Consider the following 21,945-nt stretch of genomic DNA (forward strand, 5'->3'; position numbering starts at 1 on the left):
CTTAATCGTAGAAGAATGGAGACAATGTGTTCGCAAGCGCGCGCGGCATTGTTCATTCATTTGGTTTCGCGTGTCCTTTTCGCGCTCACGGCCGCCTGAGTCCCGGAATCTGGGCCAGTTCCTGCTGGCCAGCCACGGCGCAGTGTTCGATATAAACACGCAAAGAAACCGCAACACGTGCCACGCGACACACGTACTCGTACGTGTGCGCGCACACCGGCGACTTAATTAAGCCGCATTCCCGCGGTCCGATTGCGCAAACTCTTCCGTCGCGTGATATGATCTTTCGACAAGCGGCACCCGCCGATTACCACCACCACCGGCGACCGTGAGAATCAGTTTTTCGCGATCGGTATCGCCACCCCGATGGAATTCGATCGTCGAGAGAACGAAAGAGAGAGAGAGAGCGAGAGAGAGAGAGCGAGAGGGCGAGAGAGAGAGAGAGAGAGCGAGAGGGCGAGAGAGAGCGAGCGAGAGTGAGAGCGAGCGAGAGAGAGAGAGAGCAAGCGAGAGAGAGCGAGAGTGAGAGCGAGCGAGAGAGAGAGAGCAAGCGAGAGAGAGAGCGAGAGTGAGAGCGAGCGAGAGAGAGAGAGAGCGAGCGAGAGAGAGAGAGCAAGCGAGAGAGAGAGCGAGAGTGAGAGCGAGCGAGAGAGAGAGAGAGCGAGCGAGAGAGAGAGAGAGCAAGCGAGAGAGAGAGCGAGAGTGAGAGCGAGCGAGAGAGAGAGAGAGAGCAAGCGAGAGAGAGAGCGAGAGTGAGAGCGAGCGAGAGAGAGAGAGAGAGAGAGCAAGCGAGAGAGAGAGTGAGAGCGAGCGAGAGAGAGAGAGAGAGAGGGCCGGCTGGCTCCCGAATCGACGCTCCGCCCGAGTATGCAACTATATTATCTTTGTTATTTATTGCCGCGACAGAGAAATCCTTTCGGTATCTGCGATCTGCGTTGCCGGATTGACATAATGGACCGAGGTGCAGTTCATTAGCGAACGTGTTGCGCCAGCAGTTAATTCGGGCAGTAACATTCCTGGCGCTGTTACCATGGATGCCGAACGACATAACTTAACGCTGCTCTGACAGGAAAATTTCGTTTGATAGTCTACGCTGAGCGTTTGTTTTACGATCCTGTTGGTAGCGTTGAACGACGTTTAATGCGAACAGTGTCTGCGGTGTACAGTAATGTCTCTCTAATTGACGCTCAGATTGTCCACGGAAATGGGCAATTTGGGAAGAGGAGATACGATTATTCGAGCTCTGCAGCTCGTTTTTGTAGCTGTTGACAATCGATAACCATAAAAAACGAGTCACAAGGCTCGAACAATCGTATCTTCTCTTCCCGAATTGTCCATTTTTGTGCACAATCTGAGCGTCAGTTACATTACTGTATTTGGAAGTATTTTACATCAAATATATCGAATCAAGCGGCAGCTTCGTATGTTGCTTGACAAAATTACAAAAAATTCGCTTACGCTATTTACGAGATCTCGGACTGCGGTAAATATGTAAAATGCATAAAAATATAATAATTTATGCACGAAAAATATGCAAAATATGCAAAGTACGTAGGTATACGTTACGTGTAGTGTAATAAGTAGACTGCAGATTTTTATGTAAAATAATAAATGATCTGCATTAATTATGACAAATTTCTTTCTTTCCATAATCAGTTTAATAAGTTCAAAATAATAGAACGGTATCCATAAATCCTCAAAACTTTTTCGATGTTTTGAATTTGATTTATACTCATTTTATCGTAAATGCATAAAGTCCACAGACTAATAACAGTCAATATATTAGTATGTTAAAGAATATTCATTGTATATTTATTATATAAAATATATATAAAATGCTTTTCACAATTATTCCGATCGCTTGACGATAAATTATATCTTCTTTTTCAAATTTAATATTATCAATTGGTAAAGTTCGTTCGTCAAACTTATTTTATAGGCGGAGAATGATCACTCTGTAATATATTATTGCCTTTATAAAAAATGTATTACTATAATTCCGTCCTATACTATAATATTACTATAATATTATAGTATATTTAATTATATATATATATAATTACTATAATATTACAAATTTCCGTTCATCTTTCATTCTCTCGACTATTTCCTATAAAAATATGCATTCGCATAAACTTCAGCAGTCTAGCCATCGGCTGCGCGAACGCCGGCGTAATAGTAAACCTACCGACCGAAAGTAATGACACAAGACTAGCTCCTTGACCCGATGCACTTCAATCAACGAGTACACGCGACTGCCAATGGGTCAAGCCACGACAAATGTCGGAAGTCAGTCACAACAGTGGGAGGAACACGCAACGACCTCGGCTGCGTTCAATTATGCTAATCGGGTCCGTTTTTCCTGGATCGGTATCTGTAGGACGACGTCGAACAGCGGTGCTGGATGTGCAAGAAGCGCGTGCATAAGGGGTGGGTACAGCGGAATCGTAAAAACTGGCATACCTGCGCACGAATCCTCGTCCCGTTTAATTTCCAACGACTGGTATGCAGGCAAGGTGTGAGCATTCTACCGGTCGCTTTTATTCAAGCGTTGCGCCGTCTAATTGCTTACACGTTGGGCTGCGCGCATCGATGCACGTGGGCGAGAGACGAGGGGGCGCGTGCATTGCTGCGCAGCCACGCTGTCCTTTCAGAGGTTCTGACGAGGAGCCACCGGAATCTGATGCACGTCGCGGAATACCGAGTTCTTCGCATTTCGCGGCTTTAATTTATCGAGCTTGTCGCCGGTGACGCCACTCGTCCGCCATTAAGGGTGCGAATCGCGCGGCTAATGGCTAGTCGACGTCCAGCATTTTTTACTGAAAAGAGAGACACGGCTCGCGACCAGCGAAACATTGGAAAATTGTGCTGCTACTATTCTAAAATACAGATGTATTTTTTTTATTGTACTTTCATCGAGTTCTTCAGTTGGTATGCAGCTTGGAACGCGTCACGGTACAGCTGCGCTTTATTGAATTGTTGTACGCATTTTATCTTCGTAATCTTCTGTGAAGAAAATGACAGCTAGTGATCAGGAAAGTGATACGAAATTGTTCTCCTACTGTTCTAGAATACAGATGTAGTTTTCACTTAATTTTTATTAAGTTTTATACTTGATATGCACCGCGTAAAGCAGAACAGCGGAGCTGAACTTTATCAAATCGTTCAGAGATTGGGTACTCGATCTTCCAGATTTTTTCCAGACAGAATGGTAAACTGTATGGCCAACAGCACTGTTGGGATTTATTCTTTTACTATTCTAAAATACAGATGTATTTTTTTTATTGTACTTTCATCGAGTTCTTCAGTTGGTATGCAGCTTGGAACGCGTCACGGTACAGCTGCGCTTTATTGAATTGTTGTACGCATTTTATCTTCGTAATCTTCTGTGAAGAAAATGACAGCTAGTGATCAGGAAAGTGATACGAAATTGTTCTCCTACTGTTCTAGAATACAGATGTAGTTTTCACTTAATTTTTATTAAGTTTTATACTTGATATGCACCGCGTAAAGCAGAACAGCGGAGCTGAACTTTATCAAATCGTTCAGAGATTGGGTACTCGATCTTCCAGATTTTTTCCAGACAGAATGGTAAACTGTATGGCCAACAGCACTGTTGGGATTTATTCTTTTACTATTCTAAAATACAGATGTATTTTTTTATTGTACTTTCATCGAGTTCTTCAGTTGGTATGCAGCTTGGAACGCGTCACGGTACAGCTGCGCTTTATTGAATTGTTGTACGCATTTTATCTTCGTAATCTTCTATGAAGAAGATGACAGCTAGTGATCAGGAAAGTGATACGAAATTGTTCTCCTACTGTTCTAGAATACAGATGTAGTTTTCATTGGATTTTTATTAAGTTTTATACTTGATATGCACCGCGTAAAGCAGGACAGCGGAGCTGAACTTTATCACACACACAAGTCATAAAGAGATTGGTACTCGATCTTCCAGATTTTTTCCAGACAGAATAGAAAAATGTGTAACCAACAGCGCTATTGGGGTTTATTCTTCTACTATTCTAGAATAACAATGTATTTTTTAATTTCATTTTTATTGATCACTGCGGTGGATACATCCTTTCCACATCCTAGAAAGCTAACTAAAGCTACTTCGGTCGCCTCGTTCAAAAATTGATACTTTGAGACTAGTGATTTTTTCTAAACAAGTTGAACACTCTTGAATGCAACAAGATTTTTAAAGATTTATTTCGGCTCTCATCTAGAATGCAAACATATTTTTCTCTTTACACTGGCCACAAGCTGTACGAACTCTTCGAAGCTTACTAAAAAGAATATTTCAAATGAGTTCGAAACATTCGCAATTTTTTACCATACCTCTCATAGGGAGCTCTCGAAAATGTGATGAAATTATCAGTTAGTAATTCCCTCGGCGAGAGGTTCGTCAAACGTCATTCACGGAGCAATTCCCGCGGGAATCTCGCAGGGTAATGCATCGATTTAGATGCAAACACGGTCGGTGTTTTTAATCCGTATTCACCGGTGGCCCTGACGCAATTTTGAGGCCGATTAAATTCTGGCCGCATTCCGTGCTCCGCGAGGAGTGAAACCGTGGGACAACCCGGTGGCCGGGGCGCATCATTCGGCCGGGGCACGTCTCCTCAATTTTGGGGCGTACCCCGGCTCTCGCCGTTGATTACTCTCTAATCAGCGTGATTAACGTGCGGGGCTTGGCTCGCAATTACTCTCCCTTTCGCGTGTAACTTATTTAGAGGAATTTCATTAGCCGCCACGAGGCTTCCGGCTTGCTTTTAATTAATCGTCCCCCGATTGTCCGGGGGCCTTTCGAACGCCCCGTACGGGCATCGAATTGATGCGGGGAGGAGGGGCGCGAATTGCCTTCTTGCGTGTTTACTGGCTCAATCTTCTTAGATTTGTTTGGCGAGCGTGTATAGGGGAGTATGCAGTTGTATGCAGCCGGTGCACCGTGCCGATAAAGGTTGCTTCTTATTCGCGATTACATTGCCCGTACAATTATCGTTCAACGGCGTCTCTCGGCAATCTCCGTAATTGTTGGGTTATTTTTTGTCAGGTTATTTGACGGTTTGTAGAAAATGAAATGAAGTTTCACTGGGTCTTGATCTAGTTTCGAATATCATAAAGCGTTTTATTAAGCAGGATTTTCCATATTCATTTTAATAAACATTTTTTTTAAATAGCAACCAGGATAGTAAACACCCTGCGAAATATTCCTAAGTAATCTCTATAATCTCTGAACTATCTCTAAACTGTATACATTAATTTGGTTAATGCAAATACTTGAATTTTCTGGGAGAAACGTAAGGAAAGAAGAACCGGGTGGAAAGTAAAAGTGAATTGTAATTAGCAATGGACATTCATTCTGTGGTTGTCTGCATTGATACCTTTGGTTCAGCTTCAAACTGCTCGCACTATATTTAAGCATAGTAGTATTACATAGATGGAGCACTCGTCTAGTGTTCATTTAGTCCCAATACGACGTCCGGAAGCTATACATGCGCTTACCGTTTCTCTGGTCAATTAAGATGCTTATTTAATTAACGGTTAAATGTAAAGAGCGCGAGCTTGTAACACGCACTTATTCCCGAGATCCTACATCTTGCTTTTCTCATGAGGACTTTCATAGTTTCAATAGGTTTGTTAAAATGGAATACAAGCCTACAAGAAGCTGTTTATTTTTTGTTCTCGCTATGCCATCGCGTGGCTGTTATAAATACTGCGTTTGGAAACTTGAAAATGGCGCTGGAGAATATAAGGAAATTACTATGAAAACGTCGAGAGGATATATGTGTTCGCATAAACTCACATAAGAGATCCATAGAAGGTGATTCGTAAGAATCAGTTAAGTCGTAACCCTTTCACGTATAATAACCAGACTTGTATCGAAGATATCAAACAGGATCCATTAGATATGAACACGATTCAAATCTTCTAAACCGAAATAAAATATTTTTCTGTTATCGACAGATTACCGATTTTATACGTTTGTGATAAGAATGACACGTTAAATATAAAACCGTGAAGACATTAGAAGAATTAAAAAATATCTAACTAGGATTTTTTAATCTATGAATTAAAAAACATTTAACTAGGATTTTTTAATCTAAGAATTAAAAAACATCTAACTAGGATTTTTTAATCTAAAAATTAAAAAACATCTAACTAGGATTTTTAAATCTAAGAATTAAAAAACATCTAACTAAAATTTTTTAATCTAAGAATTAAAAAATATCTAACTCCAGGACTTATTAAAACGACTACAAGAGGAAAGACATTTTTATCAGAATTAGACAATATTTTAATTTGCATATAAATCCACAGCCTAGTCATATCGGTATGAAAGCATTAAAATCAATCTAGACATAAACGAAACATGAACTTTCTTTGTGAAAATTATTGAAGGCAAAGAAAAGCTAATTAGTATGCCGGCAAAGAAAATAATACGCTAAGTGGTAAATGCGATTGATGCTTTACCTGTTACTGGAGAGATTGATTAATGATGTTTGCAATTTTTCGTTGCAGGGGAACGAGTCCGTAGTACCAGAAGGCTGGCCTCTGACGTTGGGCAGACGTGGCCTCATCCTGCAACTAGGAGAGCTAGAAGCCTCCGCACTACGTCTCGGGGAATGTTACCTCTGCATACGCAGCGCAGCTGCAGTTGCAACCACCTCGGGGAGCGGCGAAGCGGCGGCTGGTGAAACCGTCGAGCGGAATACCGTCGAGGTGAGTCACGTTCCTTTGTCATTTTTCTTTTATTCGTTTCGATCCGCTGTCTCTTGTCTCCTGACTTCTGGCTATCGCGGCTATCATTCCTCCTTAACCTCGTGACTCGCCCCATTTTGAATCTCGCCAGCGTCGCCATTGCTGTGCATCTGGTTCAGAAAAACTTCAGTATTGCACAGAAGCGTAAGAGCGATCCAATGTTCCCAGAGAGAATAATAGTACCTACCAATTAACAGCTACGATTTAATCAGTGTTTCGTGAACGAATATTACCAGGAAGCAACGACGCAACCTAATAAATAAATTGCTTGACTTTCGAGATTCATCAAGAATAATACGATTACTGGCTAGAAACGTAGAAATTCCTGCTCCGGTGCAATCTATTTATTGCTAACAATAAGATCGTTATCACGTTTTTGCTTTCACAGTGAACATACGTCAAATACATCGGCAATAATTATCCACTCCCACGGTACGCATCTAGATCAGTCTGCACTTTTATCGACCGAAAACAGCTCGTATAAAATACGACTTCTATATACACAATCTAATATAGACGGGTTTTTGAATAATATTTAGAGAGGGTTGCCAGTCATCCTGCGAGGATAAATGATGGCCGGGTATTATCCAGCTCTTGGTGGATTTTATGACAGGGTTTTAGTCCGAGTTTTATGGCACGGTTGTAAATGAGAATATTCGAGCCTAAACATCTTTTGGGTCATTCAACTATCAGTTGGCACAGCAAGTTTATAGGTGCGTTGCCCTCGAGGGTTTGTCCAGGAGCGGGGAAAGACGGGGTTGCCTTTTGGTACACGAATCTCAAAAGTGTAAACATTACGCTGTGAACACCACGTTGGTAGTTAACATATCGTCGTAAATATTAAGTCGTGTAACAAGTCCGTTCGCGGATCTCTGACACCTAGGAAAAGACAAGGAAAATTACACGAATTCGAAACGATAGTTCAGATGAATTTTGAAATGTATCCTCGCGGAGCTATCTCTACGCGTGTTAGCTTAAATGAAAGCTGGAAGTGTGTACTTTAAGATAGGGTAGATTAGGATAAAATTGTATAATAAGTCTGTCCGGGTCGATAGTCGCACTATACAGGATGTTTCATAATTATGTTAACATTTGGAAAGAAGTGATTTTTGAGGTTATTTGGAGTAACTTTCTCCTTAGCGAAAATGCAATCTACGGCTTTGCTTACGAGTTATTAGCGAAAAACAGTGACCAATGAGAGGCGAGCTCGGTTCGCGCGAGGCGGCCGAGCCGACGGCGCCAGCGGTCGAGGCGGCCGAGTTAACGGCGCCAGCGGTCAAGCGGTCGAACCCTAGTTCAGCTGACGCGATGCGGCCGGGCCGACGGCGCCAGCGGTCGAGCGGTCGAAGCGCAGTTCCGCCGATTGGCTCGGCCGCCGAGCGCTAGGCAAGCTCGCCTCTCATTGGTCACTGTTTTTCTTTAATAACTCGTAAACAAAGCCGCAGATTGCATTTTCGCTGAGGAAAAAGTTACTTCAAATGACCTCAGGTATCTCCCATTTCCGACTGTTAACATAATTATGGAACAGCCTGTGTTTTCTCACAGGAAAACGCGAACGGACTTATCACACAACCTAATACATCGTCATCGAAACATTTTGACTTCCACGTCACTGACACTTGACTGAGAGAACAGCTCGCAGACTTAATTCGAATCTGTCCACAGATCGCAATAGTTTGGAGAACGACGTCGATGAGGGCCCCAGGGTTCCTCGGTTGGGACCGCGAGGAGGAGTTCATGGACTGGCGGGAGGTGTCTCGCAAAGGTCAAGGCGGCAGTTCGGCAGGCGGAGGCGCAAGTATCTCAGGTCCGCAAAGCTCCAGCACCGCGAAGGTGACGCGTCCTCGTCGAAGATCAAAGGAAGAGCCCCGTGCTCGGACCCGGGAGGGTCTGCCGGCGGATCATCGCCGGGAGGAGACCCGGTCGATCGACAGGTTGGAGTGCAAGAGCTCGAATGAGAATCCCGAGGCTGAAGCCGAGACGGGCCACGCGGTGATGAAGTCGAGGTCGACGTCGAGCGTTAATACTTGGAAACCGGAGCTCGACGGTGACTCTGAAGCAACAACAACGACGACGACGACGACGACCTCCAGAGTCAGCTCGAACAATTGTTCTAGTCTATCCGGCGACGAGAACCGCGCCAGAGTGAAGAGGTGCGCCAAGGTGGTCTCGTCGTCGACCATGGAGAAGTGGAAGGAGACGGCCAGGTGCGAGACCAGGAGCAAACCCTTGGTCCCCGAGGACCTGAAGACACCTCTGCGTCTCGATAAAGCTGTCCTCGAGAGGAAGAAAGCCGGGAGCAACGACGCTGACCAGGATGACAGACTGCAGATTGGGAATGTCGACGACATCAGCGACGACGACCTGCCGGCTTTCATCGGGAACCTTCTGATCTCTGTCGAGAGGAAGATCGAAAGGGTTTCCCTGGACGACCTCACGTTCCCTTGCCCAGCCTGCAGGAATATCGACACAGACGATCCCCTGCTTGGATGCAGGTGCGCGGGGGATGACTGCAGCTGCGGCACTGGCGAAGACACTTGCGATTGTTCCACTTCTGCCAAGAGGAAGGAGCAGTCTGCGAGGAGCTTCGAGGTGGCTGGCATCAAGCACATCGACAGCGATGACGAGGAGGAGGTGCGGATGGGATTCGGTGAGTGATTTTGCATGGTACATTTTTACGGTAGAACATCGATTATCCGAACTATTTAATTGGAACAGCACATGGATAATGGAGCATCGATTCAGATACGAATCTAAATTAAATTATTACAGACTTTTACAGTGAATTGCGTTGCGCACGGGTCGCTTTAGATCGAGCTTAAAACGTGTTTGGGATAGTCGAAGTTCTAGTGCATTTGAAAAACTGTTTATGAGACGTGAAAGCGTGGGATGCATACAACGAAGGAGTCCTTTCGTGACAGAACCATTAATTTTACGATCTAAAAATTACTCCTATAAATCAGTAGAATCGTATGAATCGGTATTCAGTGGAGTGCGTTATTATGGACTCGAAGTAACTTTTACATTTTTATTGATATCTAAACGAAAACAAGAAAACTACATTTATATATTACATTTATCCTATTCTTATATTCTATATTTATATTCAGAATATAAATCGAAATAGAATACAATAGAATAGAAATATCAAATAGAAATATAATATAATATAATATAATATTATTATTATAATAATATATAATATTATTAAATTATTAATTAATTATAATAATGTATTATAATAATATATAATATTATTAAATTATTAATTAATTATAATAATGTATTATAATTATATTATAATTATTAATTAATTTATTATTATTATATAATATATTATTATAATATAATATAATATTTTCTATTATTTCTAATACATAAATGTATAAATATGATGTTTTATTTAGATTTTGTTTAAACATCAATGTAAAAGTTTTCTCAAGTCTACAATTATTCACACCACTATACTAATATCACAGCGTTATCTCAATTTTTTGCAACTTCAATCTCGATCAGTTACATGTTCGATTTGTATTAGGTTTTAACGTAGCTGAGACTGCTTCTCGAGACAATTAGTTGAAATTTCCATTCAATCATTATTTATACGACGAGGTTTCGTTGTTCGATTCGCGATATTCAAAGGACATGCGCGTCGCCCACGACTCGTCCGGAACAACTTCATACGGCGGAATGATTTATCGAAGCCCTCAATGAACTTGAAATTCTGTCGGAAGCGAGGCGTGGGTGGTTAGACACGGTAAAGTGGCTACTTCTCGTCGCGGCGGCGGCCATCTAGGCGCCTCCTTGGAAAAACTTTGACGCCGACTGGACCTATGAAATGTTCCTGGAACGCATTGTGTCTGATTGCCCGCCGGAAACGGTGCACAGTGGTCGATTTCATGAACGTGGGCGGATTAAATTCATTTGCTCAAAAGTCGACCGCTTTAGAGTTGCGTTGCCATCGTCTTCTAGAAATTCATTACATCGTCTTTCTTCGGAAAAACCCACGTGAGAATATATTATACTTCGCGCGCGATACGCATTATAAATAAATTCAATTAGGAGTTCGACTTTTAACAATTTTAACGAGTCGAAAGAAACGCAATAGTATTTTTAAGTTCTTTAAATTTGTCTCCTGCTTTTTATTTGATCTACATGTTTTGGTAATAAATGCATGAAATCCGCAGTCTAGTTATCTTTTCTATGTAGTTCTTCTTTTAACAATTTTAACGAATTGAAACAAATACAATAGTATTTTCAAGTTCTTTAAACTTTTCCCGGTTTTCTATTTGATCTACTTGTTTTCGTAATAAATGCATGAAATCCGCAGTCTAGTTATCTTTTCTATGTAGTTCTTCTTTTAACAATTTTAACGAGTTGAAAGAAATACAATAGTACTTTTAAATTCTTTAAATTTGCTTCCTCCTTTTTATTTTATCTACTTGTTTTCGTAATAAATGCATGAAATCCGCAGTCTAGTTATCTTTTCTATGTAGTCCTTCTTTTAACAATTTTAACGAATTGAAAGAAATACAATAGTATTTTCAAGTTCTTTAAACTTTTCCCGGTTTTCTATTTGATCTACTTGTTTTCGTAATAAATGCATGAAATCCGCAGTCTAGTTATCGCTTTCAAAACTGTGATTATTAAATTGCGGATCCTAACGCAAATTGATATAATCTTTATGCAAAATCAGAATTAAGCAGAAATTTCTTGTGTTAAGTATCTTGCATTAAGTCCGCATTTTACAAAACTGCAGATGCCATAAATGCATAATGATCCGCAGCCTTGCGACTATATTCCATTAATAAAAAAAAAAATAAATAATTATATTCTATTAATATTCTTCGAAAGCGTCCATACAAACAAGTTCGCCAACAATCATTAGCACGAGCATCTCGTTATTTTCATTCGTAAATCCAAAAAGTTGTTGCTTAAAATAACGATAATTAAAGATCTCAATATATCCATAATTTAAAAACAGATAATTGAAAAAATCTTGAGAGTTTAACACGTTCCGTGCCACGTGTACCATCGATGGTACACGCTTGCATGTTTACTTAGTGAACTGAACAAATTGTTTACAAGAAATTTAGAACCGAAGAATCAATTTCCACCGCAAGAATGGGCGTTGATAAGTTTTTGTTACGTTGTTATGTGTACGAGAATTAATAATTGCACGTAATACATCAAGTTTTAGTAAAACATCAAAGTGTGAAGATTCGAGTGAAAAAAGCTCGGCACGGAACGTGTTAAACGAATATTGTTCACCTCTAAGCAGAGGTTGCTCTCGTCATAGTAAAAAACACAACAGCAATTCTCAGGGACGAATCTGTCCACGCAGAATTGATTACAAATGGTCGAAGTCGTGTTTCCATTGCCGCGTTCTCGAAAATGGCAACCGTGGCATTATGTGTCGACGAGTGTCGATAGCTTCTCGTCGAGCAACGCTATTAAGCGCTTCTCGGACGAGGATAAATAGGAGGACTCCGCGAACGTATCGGCGATACGTCACGTGTCCCGAGTGCGACATTTGCATTTCGAGAGTTCGTGTTTAATTAGAGAGCCGGCGGACGGCACGCGCGCTCCTGGAATCCCGACAGCTGCCGCGAGACTGTTTTCACACTCGAGCGATTTAGAACCGCGCGCCGAGCGGAATTAATCTTGAACACGGTCTGTTTTCCCGTAGACACCGTAGACTGTTAGACCATAGAACCCGCAACGCCTCTGCGCCTTTGCGGAGGCTGGCTAACTTGATTTTCAATTTTAATGCGTTGCCGCCGCCGCCGTCGCGGTCGTCTTTTTACAGTCATTATTCAATTTACAACGGAGTAGATTAATGGAGATAGCTGACAGAGACCGCTCGGAACGGGATCGCTGGAAATGTTTGCGCAAATATAGATTCTTGTCTGTTCCGTGAAACCACGGGCGAATTTATTTTCCTCGGCAATGAAGACGAATGTTTGGAAATGAAGTGATGATCTTGTGGAACGTTCATTGTAGTTTCAGACAGTTTCTAGTCGAGAGAGTGAATTATTAACTCGCTCCACTATCGAGGCTATTTAATCATCTAGAACGCGCAGGCATTTCTTCCGACCTGGAATATTTTTATTACATGTATATGATATATTCCGTTCCGCGTGTATGAAATTAAATGCATTCGCTCGTATCGCGATTTATTCGACGGACACAAAAGTAATAGGAACATCGTTTGAAACGATGGCAGTTTGCAATTTTCTCGTTGAAGAATCACTTTGGAACAGTTTTAAGATGTTTTTATTATGATTTTTAATAACATCCGCGTTTTAGTGAATTGTTAATTTGTTTGAATGAATGTGCTGTACTTCGTGTTATTCAGAAGAGTGAATCCAAAATTTGTAGTCGATGATACAATTTTATAGTGTTTCAAGATTTTAGATATAATGATTTTAATAATAATGTGTACCAAATATTCAGAAGAGTGAATCCAAAATTTGTAGTCGATGATACAATTTTATAGTGTTTCAAGATTTTAAATATAATGATTTTAATAATAATGTGTACCAAATATTCAGAAGAGTGAATCCAAAATTTGTAGTAAATGATACAATTTTATAGTATTTCAAGATTTTAAATATAATGATTTTAATAATAATATGTACCAAATATTCTATGAGCATATAAAATATCTTTTACAGTTGTCTACTATTACTAGACCTTTTTCAAACATTTTTGTTGCCTTGTCAAGTGCACAGCATTCCGAATAAAAATCGATACTCGATTGCCGGATCAAAAAATCGCGTGACTCAATCGAATTAAATTTGGATCGCCGAACCTCTCTGCGAAAAAGTCAGCTGAATAAACGGAGCTGAATTTGTTAAATCAAATTCATTCGTCGTCAAACGAAGTAGAAATCTTCCAAGAATTAAATTTAGAACTTCGTTTGTCCAAATTTCTGAATTTCTGAATTTCTGGGAATTTCCATTCCCAGATAAAAAAGTCGTGTAATTTAATGAAATTAGGAGTTTGACGTAACGTGTTCACATTTCAACAACGTACCAGTGTTCGCCGAGCATCTCTGTCCAGAAACAGCTCAATAAAAGAGACGTTCGTTAAATCGAATCCATTCGGCGTTAAATAAAATGAAAAACTGTCTGCTGTTCAGTCTAAAACATCGATTAACCAAACGTGAGAAAATCGACGCACGATTCTCAGACTTAAAAAAAGGCGATATCCGTGTCCCGGATCAAAAATCGCACAATTAAATTGAATTAAGGGTGTGATCGCGCGTGTCCACGTTCCCAAAAACGGGCGAGGGATCGCCGAGCGTCTCTGTACAGAGCCAGCTGAATAAAAGAGAAGTTTGTTAAATCGAATCCATTCGGCGTTAAATAAAATAGGAAGCTCTCTGCTGTTCGATCTAAAACATCGATCAACCAAACGTGAGAAAATCGACGCACGATTCTCAGATTTAAAAAAAGAGCGATATCCGTACCACGGATCAAAAATCGCACAATTAAATTGAATTAAGAGTGTGATCGCGCGTGTCCACGTTCCCAAAAACGGGCGAGGGATCGCCGTGCATCTCTGTCCAGAGTCATCGAATAAAAGAGAAGTTTGTTAAATCAAATCCATTCGGCGTTAAATGAAATGGAAAACTGTCTGCTGTTCAGTCTAAAACATCGATTAACCAAACGTGAGAAAATCGACGCACGATTCTCAGATTAAAAAAAGAAATAATATCCGTACCCCGGATCAAAAATCGCACAATTAAATTGAATTAAGAGTGTGATCGCGCGTGTCCACGTTCCAAAAAATTTGCGAGGGATCGCTGAGCATCTCTGTCCAAAGTCATCGAATAAAAGAGAAGTTCGCTAAATCAAATCCATTCGGCGTTAAATAAAATGGAAAGCTCTCTGCTGTTCAGTCTAAAACATCGATTAAACAAACGTGAGAAAATCGACGCACGATTCTCAGATTAAAAAAAGAAATAATATCCGTACCCCGGATCAAAAATCGCACAATTAAATTGAATTAAGAGTGTGATCGCGCGTGTCCACGTTCCAAAAAATTTGCGAGGGATCGCTGAGCATCTCTGTCCAAAGTCATCGAATAAAAGAGAAGTTCGTTAAATCAAATCCATTCGGCGTTAAATAAAATAGAAAGCTCTCTGCTGTCCAGTCTAAAACATCGATTAACCAAACGTGAGAAAATCGACGCACGATTCTCAGATTAAAAAAAGAAATAATATCCGTACCCCGGATCAAAAATCGCACAATTAAATTGAATTAAGAGTGTGATCGCGCGTGTCCACGTTCCCAAAAACGGGCGAGGGATCGCCGAGCGTCTCTGTACAGAGCCAGCTGAATAAAAGGGGCGTTTGTTAAGGCGAACCCCGTCGGGGTCGCGAGAGGTTCCGTGACTCGACCGATCTCTTTTCGCGTCCTCCCACGCTCGTCTTCCGGCGAGTCGGTCTTTGGTGCCGCCGCCGACAGGTTTGCGAGGCCGAGCCGAGCGGAGTGGAGCGGAGCGGAGCCGAGCCGAGCTGAGAGAGCCGGCGACGGCGACCAAAACGCTCTCGCCACCCACCCGCGCGGCATGTCATTAGCGGTGTGTTTGCGGCAACGTAACAGTGACTTATGGTATTTGTCTCCCCTTGTACACGGCTTACGTAATACGGATCTCCGGCGTGCCGCGCGCAGGCCGGTTTTAGTGTCGTCGCGTAGGTGAACGGGAACCATTCCACACGGTTTTTTCCCCCGTTTCTGCACGCTGGAACGAGCCGGCACCCTGAAAGGGATGCCTGTCGTTCTTCGAATTTGAAGTGAATTGCCGCGACGACGTTACCCGGATAACATTCTTGCAAGGATTGTCCCCAATCCGCTTCAGATCGACGATCCCGTCTCGGCAACGTGGTTTTCGAACCGGTAGATGCTGGCTCGATCCTGCGCCAATTATGCTACCAGTCTCCGGTTACCTTGCCTTCTTGATTTTCAATTTCTGCCCGTCTTCGAGTCTAGCAGCTTTATCTTTTTTATCTTCGATCGAACTTCTCAAGACTCACCAATTAGTAGAGAATTGCCAAGAATAAGATCTGTAGGCATGGCTAGAGCCATTCATACTTATGTATCAATTTCTTTGCAGATTATTATTATATTATTATTATTATTATATTATAATATTATATAATAATAATAATATAATAATAATCTGCAAATAAATTATTATTTATTATTATTATTATTATATTATAATATTATATAATAATAATAATAATATAATTATATTATTATTATATTATATAATATTATATTATTATATATATATAATTCGCCCCTCACTTGTCGGTATGAATTAAAATCATCACCTCTTTGTCAAAAAAATTTCGATTTTTTCCTGTATGATTATCTGAAAGAAATAATACAATATTGGATTCGTATTGAAACCAGCTATCGTAATATAACTAAAAAAATGTATGGTCCCATTTAAAAAAATCAACTTGACCTTGAAATATCATTCACCATTATGTCAATAAAAAAATTATTGATACTATCTAAAACATCTCTTTATACTGAACACTTTTTGTATAAACATTATTTTCGTAATTTCGATCTATTCCGAGATATTTCACTGTTCTCAGTTAGGCGTAATACCCCGTATATATGTAATAATTTACTTATTTATTTATTTATTGTCCTCTCAAAGTTACGATTATTTACATTCGCTTAAACTATCTTAACCTGTCCTTTGAATCTAACAGAAATCAATAATAATTTGGCTACCAGGATATATAGACTCGAGTTTGTCATTCGAGGATCAAAGGATAAACATCAATGCAAGATTGCAGTGCCGTACGCAAGTTCGTATCTGTCCGATGCAACAATAAGGAATTTCAAGAATGCACTGTCGAGTGTACACCAGCTTTTCGTATCCCACCGTGTTCAGTATTGTTCAATTGCATAAAAATACAGAGGATCTTTATACTCGAGCAATCAGAAATCAAACTTTTGCACACACCCAACAATATCTTTCGCTAAACATTCGCATCCACGGTTACAGAAAATCCTAGGCACATCTCGCGACCGGATCGCACGTCAATCTCAATCATCCGAAGAGCCATTGTCCTTGTCGCGCGTACCATGATCGACCGCAGCGCGGTCTATTGATTTTTCATTTCTCAGCCAATTCAATTATCCGCGAGGACAATTGGATTAATTCAGGCCCATAATTCCCTTGCTTCCGACAATTGAGTTAGATGGCTTGATTCCGCGCGCGGTTGTTTGCCCCGCCATGGCGGCGGCGGCGGCGGTATTAAATATCAGCCGGCATTAAGGACAAAGGCGGCCACTCGACGATGCGGTTCCAGCTTGCGCGTGTGATATAGGACCCCGTAAGGGTCGTCGATCGATCGAAACTGCGAGATAAACGGAACAGAGCGTCGACGGGGATCTCGCTGTTGTCGTCGTCGACATTCTGTCGTCACGATCCGTGGCCCGGTCGGATAAAGTTGTTTGTTTGTCCTCCGTCGTGCCGGTCTTCAACCATGCGAATAAATGCCCGGGGAATTACACGGGCCATTACGCGACCAGTTTATTTGCAAACGGGCGCACGCACTCATCGCAGGTCTCACAGGACGCGAGGAACAACGGGGCGGAAGGCCATTACAAGCTTCCTCTTATTAGGACAGCTACCCCTGGCGATCGTGTTACCGAGGACTTTCCTACGATGTCAGCCATGGGTGAATCCTGTCTCGATCACCCCTCCGCTTTTACACCCGGCGAAATCGTTTTGTTGGTCGAGGTGATCGAGCAGCTGATCGGGGTGCAAAGGAAACGAGTATAATTCGAAAGACAAATCGTTGCATCGCCACTGAAAAGTCCTCGCGAATTTCTCCTCGAATTTGAACGCTAAACCTACTTCATAATAGTGAGAAGATCGAATTCATTCGGATTTTGTGAAGTTTTTATCGTAAACCTCTAATAATGAAATTTATTCACGCATTTTCCATAAAAGAGTTCCCGAAGTTGGTAAAATTATAAAATAAGGAATTGGTTATTTTAATCGTTAATCATTTAATTTTAATAATTTAATCATCAGCATTAAAAGCGTGTAAAATCATTAGAGTGGTGTTCTCTTCTTTCTGCAAATTTCCTTTCTCGTAGATGATCTTGTAAACATCAGAAATGTGATAAAAGTAAATAGAAGTGTAATAAAGTAAAATCAGTAAAACAAATTTCTTTCCCTGGAGCATCTTTTTAATGTCTGCAAAAAGCCAGTAGTCGCTGGGGGCTAGATCCGGAGAGTACGGTGGGTGGGGAAGCAATTCGAAGCGTAATTCGTTCGATTTAACCATCGCTTAACCGCGCTCCGAATCGTCGACACGTTGTTGTTTTTGATCCGGTGCGAGCAAACAAACGATACATGTCAAACTTTCATGACATTTTGATGATTAGTTTACAGGTTATAGTGGTTTTAGTGACCCCAGTTTTGTAATTTTCGAAACAATGGTTAGAAAAGAATTTCGTGTATCGATTAAACATTGCTTTTTGATGGGGAAAAATACTGTTGAAGCCAAACAATGGCTTAATAAGCGTTACGAAGACTCTGCACCAGGGAAATCAACTATTATCGACTGGTATGCTGAAATTAAACGCGGTCGTACAAACATCGATGATGCTGAACGCTCTGGTCGCCCAAAATCGGCAGTTGTTCAGAGAAACATAAAAAAAGTTCACAAAATAGTTTCGAAAGACCGTATAGTGAAATTGCGTGAGATAGCTGACCCCTTAACACGTTGACTGCCACGCGTATTTACAACAAAATCTCCTACAGGCCACCCGTGCCGCTATAGGAAGCGTGCGCTGTTAATTCATGTCTGTTTCTGTTCCTGCATGAACAGTTGGAATCTTTGCCGAGTACCGAATGGTATAACTTAAAATCTCCGCCCTTATTTTTTTTCAATAATGAAAAGAGATCGGATTGCCCGGAAAGAGAAGCATAAATAAAATTACATCGTCAGATTCTGGTTTGGATACTGATAAATATAATCTTAGTGATAATGAATGTTATGAAGATGCTATTGACGAGATTTTACGAGAGAATTGGTCATGGAAGAAGAAAGAAATGTTGATGATACTGAGGAAGCTACAGTTCAAATAAAAGATACGAAATGGACCGATCAGAGGCACGAGCATATTTGAAAAAACAAACAACTTTTTGTCCAAGCTGTTCTGATCAACCTCAACTTTGCAGAGAATGTTTTAATGTTATACACAGCGAATCATTTTTTTAATAATCCATTTTTATAAGAATTCAATAGTTTCATTACCTCCAGTACAATATTTGTCGAAATATTTTCGGAAATCCTTTGTAAGCAGTCAAATCAGCGTCACCCGAATTACGGGTGACGTGGCCTGATGAGAACTTTTGCTGTCACCCGAACACGGGTGACGCGGCAGTCAGCGTGTTAAATATATCGACTTAAAAACAAAGTGACTTATGCCACTTTCAAAATAAACGGCTCATATGCGAAACTTACGCCGCCTATGATTCCCACCCATCCGTGCGGTGAAATTGTCCCACAGAAACATGCTCGAGTATGCCATCGAGATCGTGGAAATTCTCGGTGTCTCCGAAAGAACTGTTCGAACGCGAGCAGCGTTCGGCGGTCGGCGCAGATTAGCGCGACAGCGAAACGAATCAGAGTCCGTAGCCGGTCGCGACCGAAACGGGCGACCGACCGGCGGAGCATGAAACGCAGACACTATTTTATCGTGGCGTTTAACATCGTCCATTATGTACCGCATGGAGCGCGCCGGTTCCGACGAGGTGAACAGCCTCTGTTTGCGGTAGCCGGCGAGAGCTTGATTCCCCCGGCTTAAGTAGATATGATTGAGGACCGCCATAGAGACGATCAATGGGAGCCACCGGGTATAGGAAACGCACGGTCTGCTGCTGGCCTAACGTTCGATCCGGCCTCCTGCACCGAAACGCTTCTCGATTCGATCGCGAAGGGAGCCCGGCGGAACCGGGCGGTGTATCGTAGGTAGCCGTGTTCCCGAAGTGCCGCGGCACAGGCTTCATGGTTCAGTAAACAGGAGAAGTCGTTTTCTTAATAAGACGCCTGCACGGCGTTCGCATCGGCGCGGCGTCCGTGTTCCCGGCGCAACGGTGTACAGCATCGTCACGGGAGGCCGGCGAAATGTACCGACGATGACATAGTGATACAAGCTACCCGGCTGGCAGCTTTATCTAGACGCCGAGGATAGATCGCGACGTGGAAATGCTCTGTTGCGCAACATATCGATGAACGATCGAGCACCATTCGATGGATAAACGACCCTACGTCCGCGGCCTTGGGATCGATACACCTCGCCCCAGCGACGGATGTAGGATCGCAGAAGGGGTGCCGACTGATCGGGAATCGGTCGTAGCGCCCGTCGAAGCTTCATCCACGGAGATGACGGGTTGCTCGGGTTCAGGAATGCGACTCTGATCTACGCATCGTAGGCCCGCGACGAGTTTATTCGGACCACGAGATCCACGTTCCAGTGTACAACCTTTCGACGCTCGCGATGCCAAATCGTTGCTAGTTCACTTGTCGTAGGGGTTACTGCGACGGTTTATATAAAATAATCCGAGAGAGTTTTTTTGGCTTTTGTATAACGAGAACTTTAATATAACTTGTAACAAAAGGCGATGAGGTACAGTGTGTAGAAGGTAAAGGTACACGAGTGACGGATGAGACAGAAATATCAACACGTTGAGAGTCGGAGGAAAACTTGCTAACTGACTTCTCTCGGTCGAGAGGTCCTCGTATTTATTGGTAAGGGAAAGTCCTTGGGAAGGGCGAAGGCCTTTCCCGAAGATTTTCCGACCGGGGTGATCCGGGACCTATGGTCCGAAGCTGTGTCCCAACGTTTTTATTGTTTTATTGCGGTGTGTACGCCTTGCGTCGGGATAACCCGAAAAAGGCATGTACACACCCCGCTTTTGAAGGGCGTGTCTTTTTATGTCTGGTCCGCCACACTAGTTCACTTGTCGTGGAAAAGTGTCTTTGACGTAGGAAAGACTTTATTGGAAAATACAGTAAGGTCTCCCTAATTGACGCTCGGATTGTGCACGAAAATGGGCAATTTGGGAACAGGAGCCTTGCGAATTCGAGCCTTGCGATTTGTTCCTATAGTTACCGATTTTCAACAATCATAAAAAGCGAGCTGCAAGGCTCGAACAATCGTATTTCCTCTTCTCAAATTGTCCATTTCTGTGGACAATCTGAGCGTCAATTAGGGAGGCGTTACTGTATACGCAACGACTGTATCATCGAAATATTTGACGTCACCGTTGGTACTTGGATCGCAGATTTTGCGCATTCGTGAGAAACTTTGACGTCTACAATTTGAAACAGCAAAATGGTTAGAAGTGTCGAAGTGTTTTGCCAAAATGATTGAAGGGCGAAGAAGCTCTTACTGTGAAAACGAAGAGAAAATTAAGAAACAGCGACACTTTTCTGACTACGCTACTGGTTTAACGCTAAGCCTACTCGATCAGCACTGAATGACCGATTTCACATTTTGAATCTAAACGTTGTTGGAATTTTAAGTACTTGTTCGTAGGAAACGATTGAATAAATTTCTTAATCGAGAAACATACATTGTACTAAGAAATGTGAAAAGCCTAAATAAATCCAATACGAAGTAACGCCGCATTATCCATGTTTAGGCCGCGGTAGACACGTGTCTTTTACGATTCTACCACGACCTAAACAGATCGTAATGATTCGTAGTTCGACGTTGTTCTTACGAAATTACAGTAATTTCTCCTTAGTTTGCGCTCAGATTGCGCAGAAAAATGGACAATTTGGGAAGAGGAGATACGATTATTATTATTTTAGATTATTTTAGATTATTATTATTATATTTATATAATATTTTATTTATATATTATATTATTATATTTATTTTTACATTATATTATCATTATTTTTATAGTTACCAACTATCAACAACTATAAAAACGAATAAACAGATCGTAATGATTTGTAGTTCGGCATTGTTCGTACGAAATTACAGTAATTTCTCCTTAGTTTGCGCTCAGATTGCGCACAAAAGTGGACAATTTAGGAAGAGGAGATACGATTATTATTATTTTATATTATTTATATTATTATTATATTTATATAATTATATTTATATATTATAC

General features: G+C 41.5%; 1 protein-coding gene across 5 annotated transcripts in view; it reads left to right on the forward strand.

Annotated features, from left to right (window-relative positions):
• Positions 1–21,945, forward strand: part of LOC117228994 (uncharacterized) — a 729,674-nt gene that overhangs the window by 410,628 nt on the left and 297,101 nt on the right. For all 5 annotated transcript variants that reach the window (XM_033485103.2, XM_076521427.1, XM_076521432.1 and 2 more), the window contains 2 exons: positions 6,526–6,726; positions 8,431–9,415. In XM_033485103.2, coding sequence (XP_033340994.2) covers positions 6,526–6,726; positions 8,431–9,415 — 1,186 coding nt within the window. The remainder of the gene's footprint in view (positions 1–6,525; positions 6,727–8,430; positions 9,416–21,945) is intronic.

This window comes from Megalopta genalis, chromosome 1 (assembly GCF_051020955.1).
Source record: "Megalopta genalis isolate 19385.01 chromosome 1, iyMegGena1_principal, whole genome shotgun sequence".
Classification (NCBI taxonomy): Eukaryota; Metazoa; Arthropoda; class Insecta; order Hymenoptera; family Halictidae; genus Megalopta; species Megalopta genalis.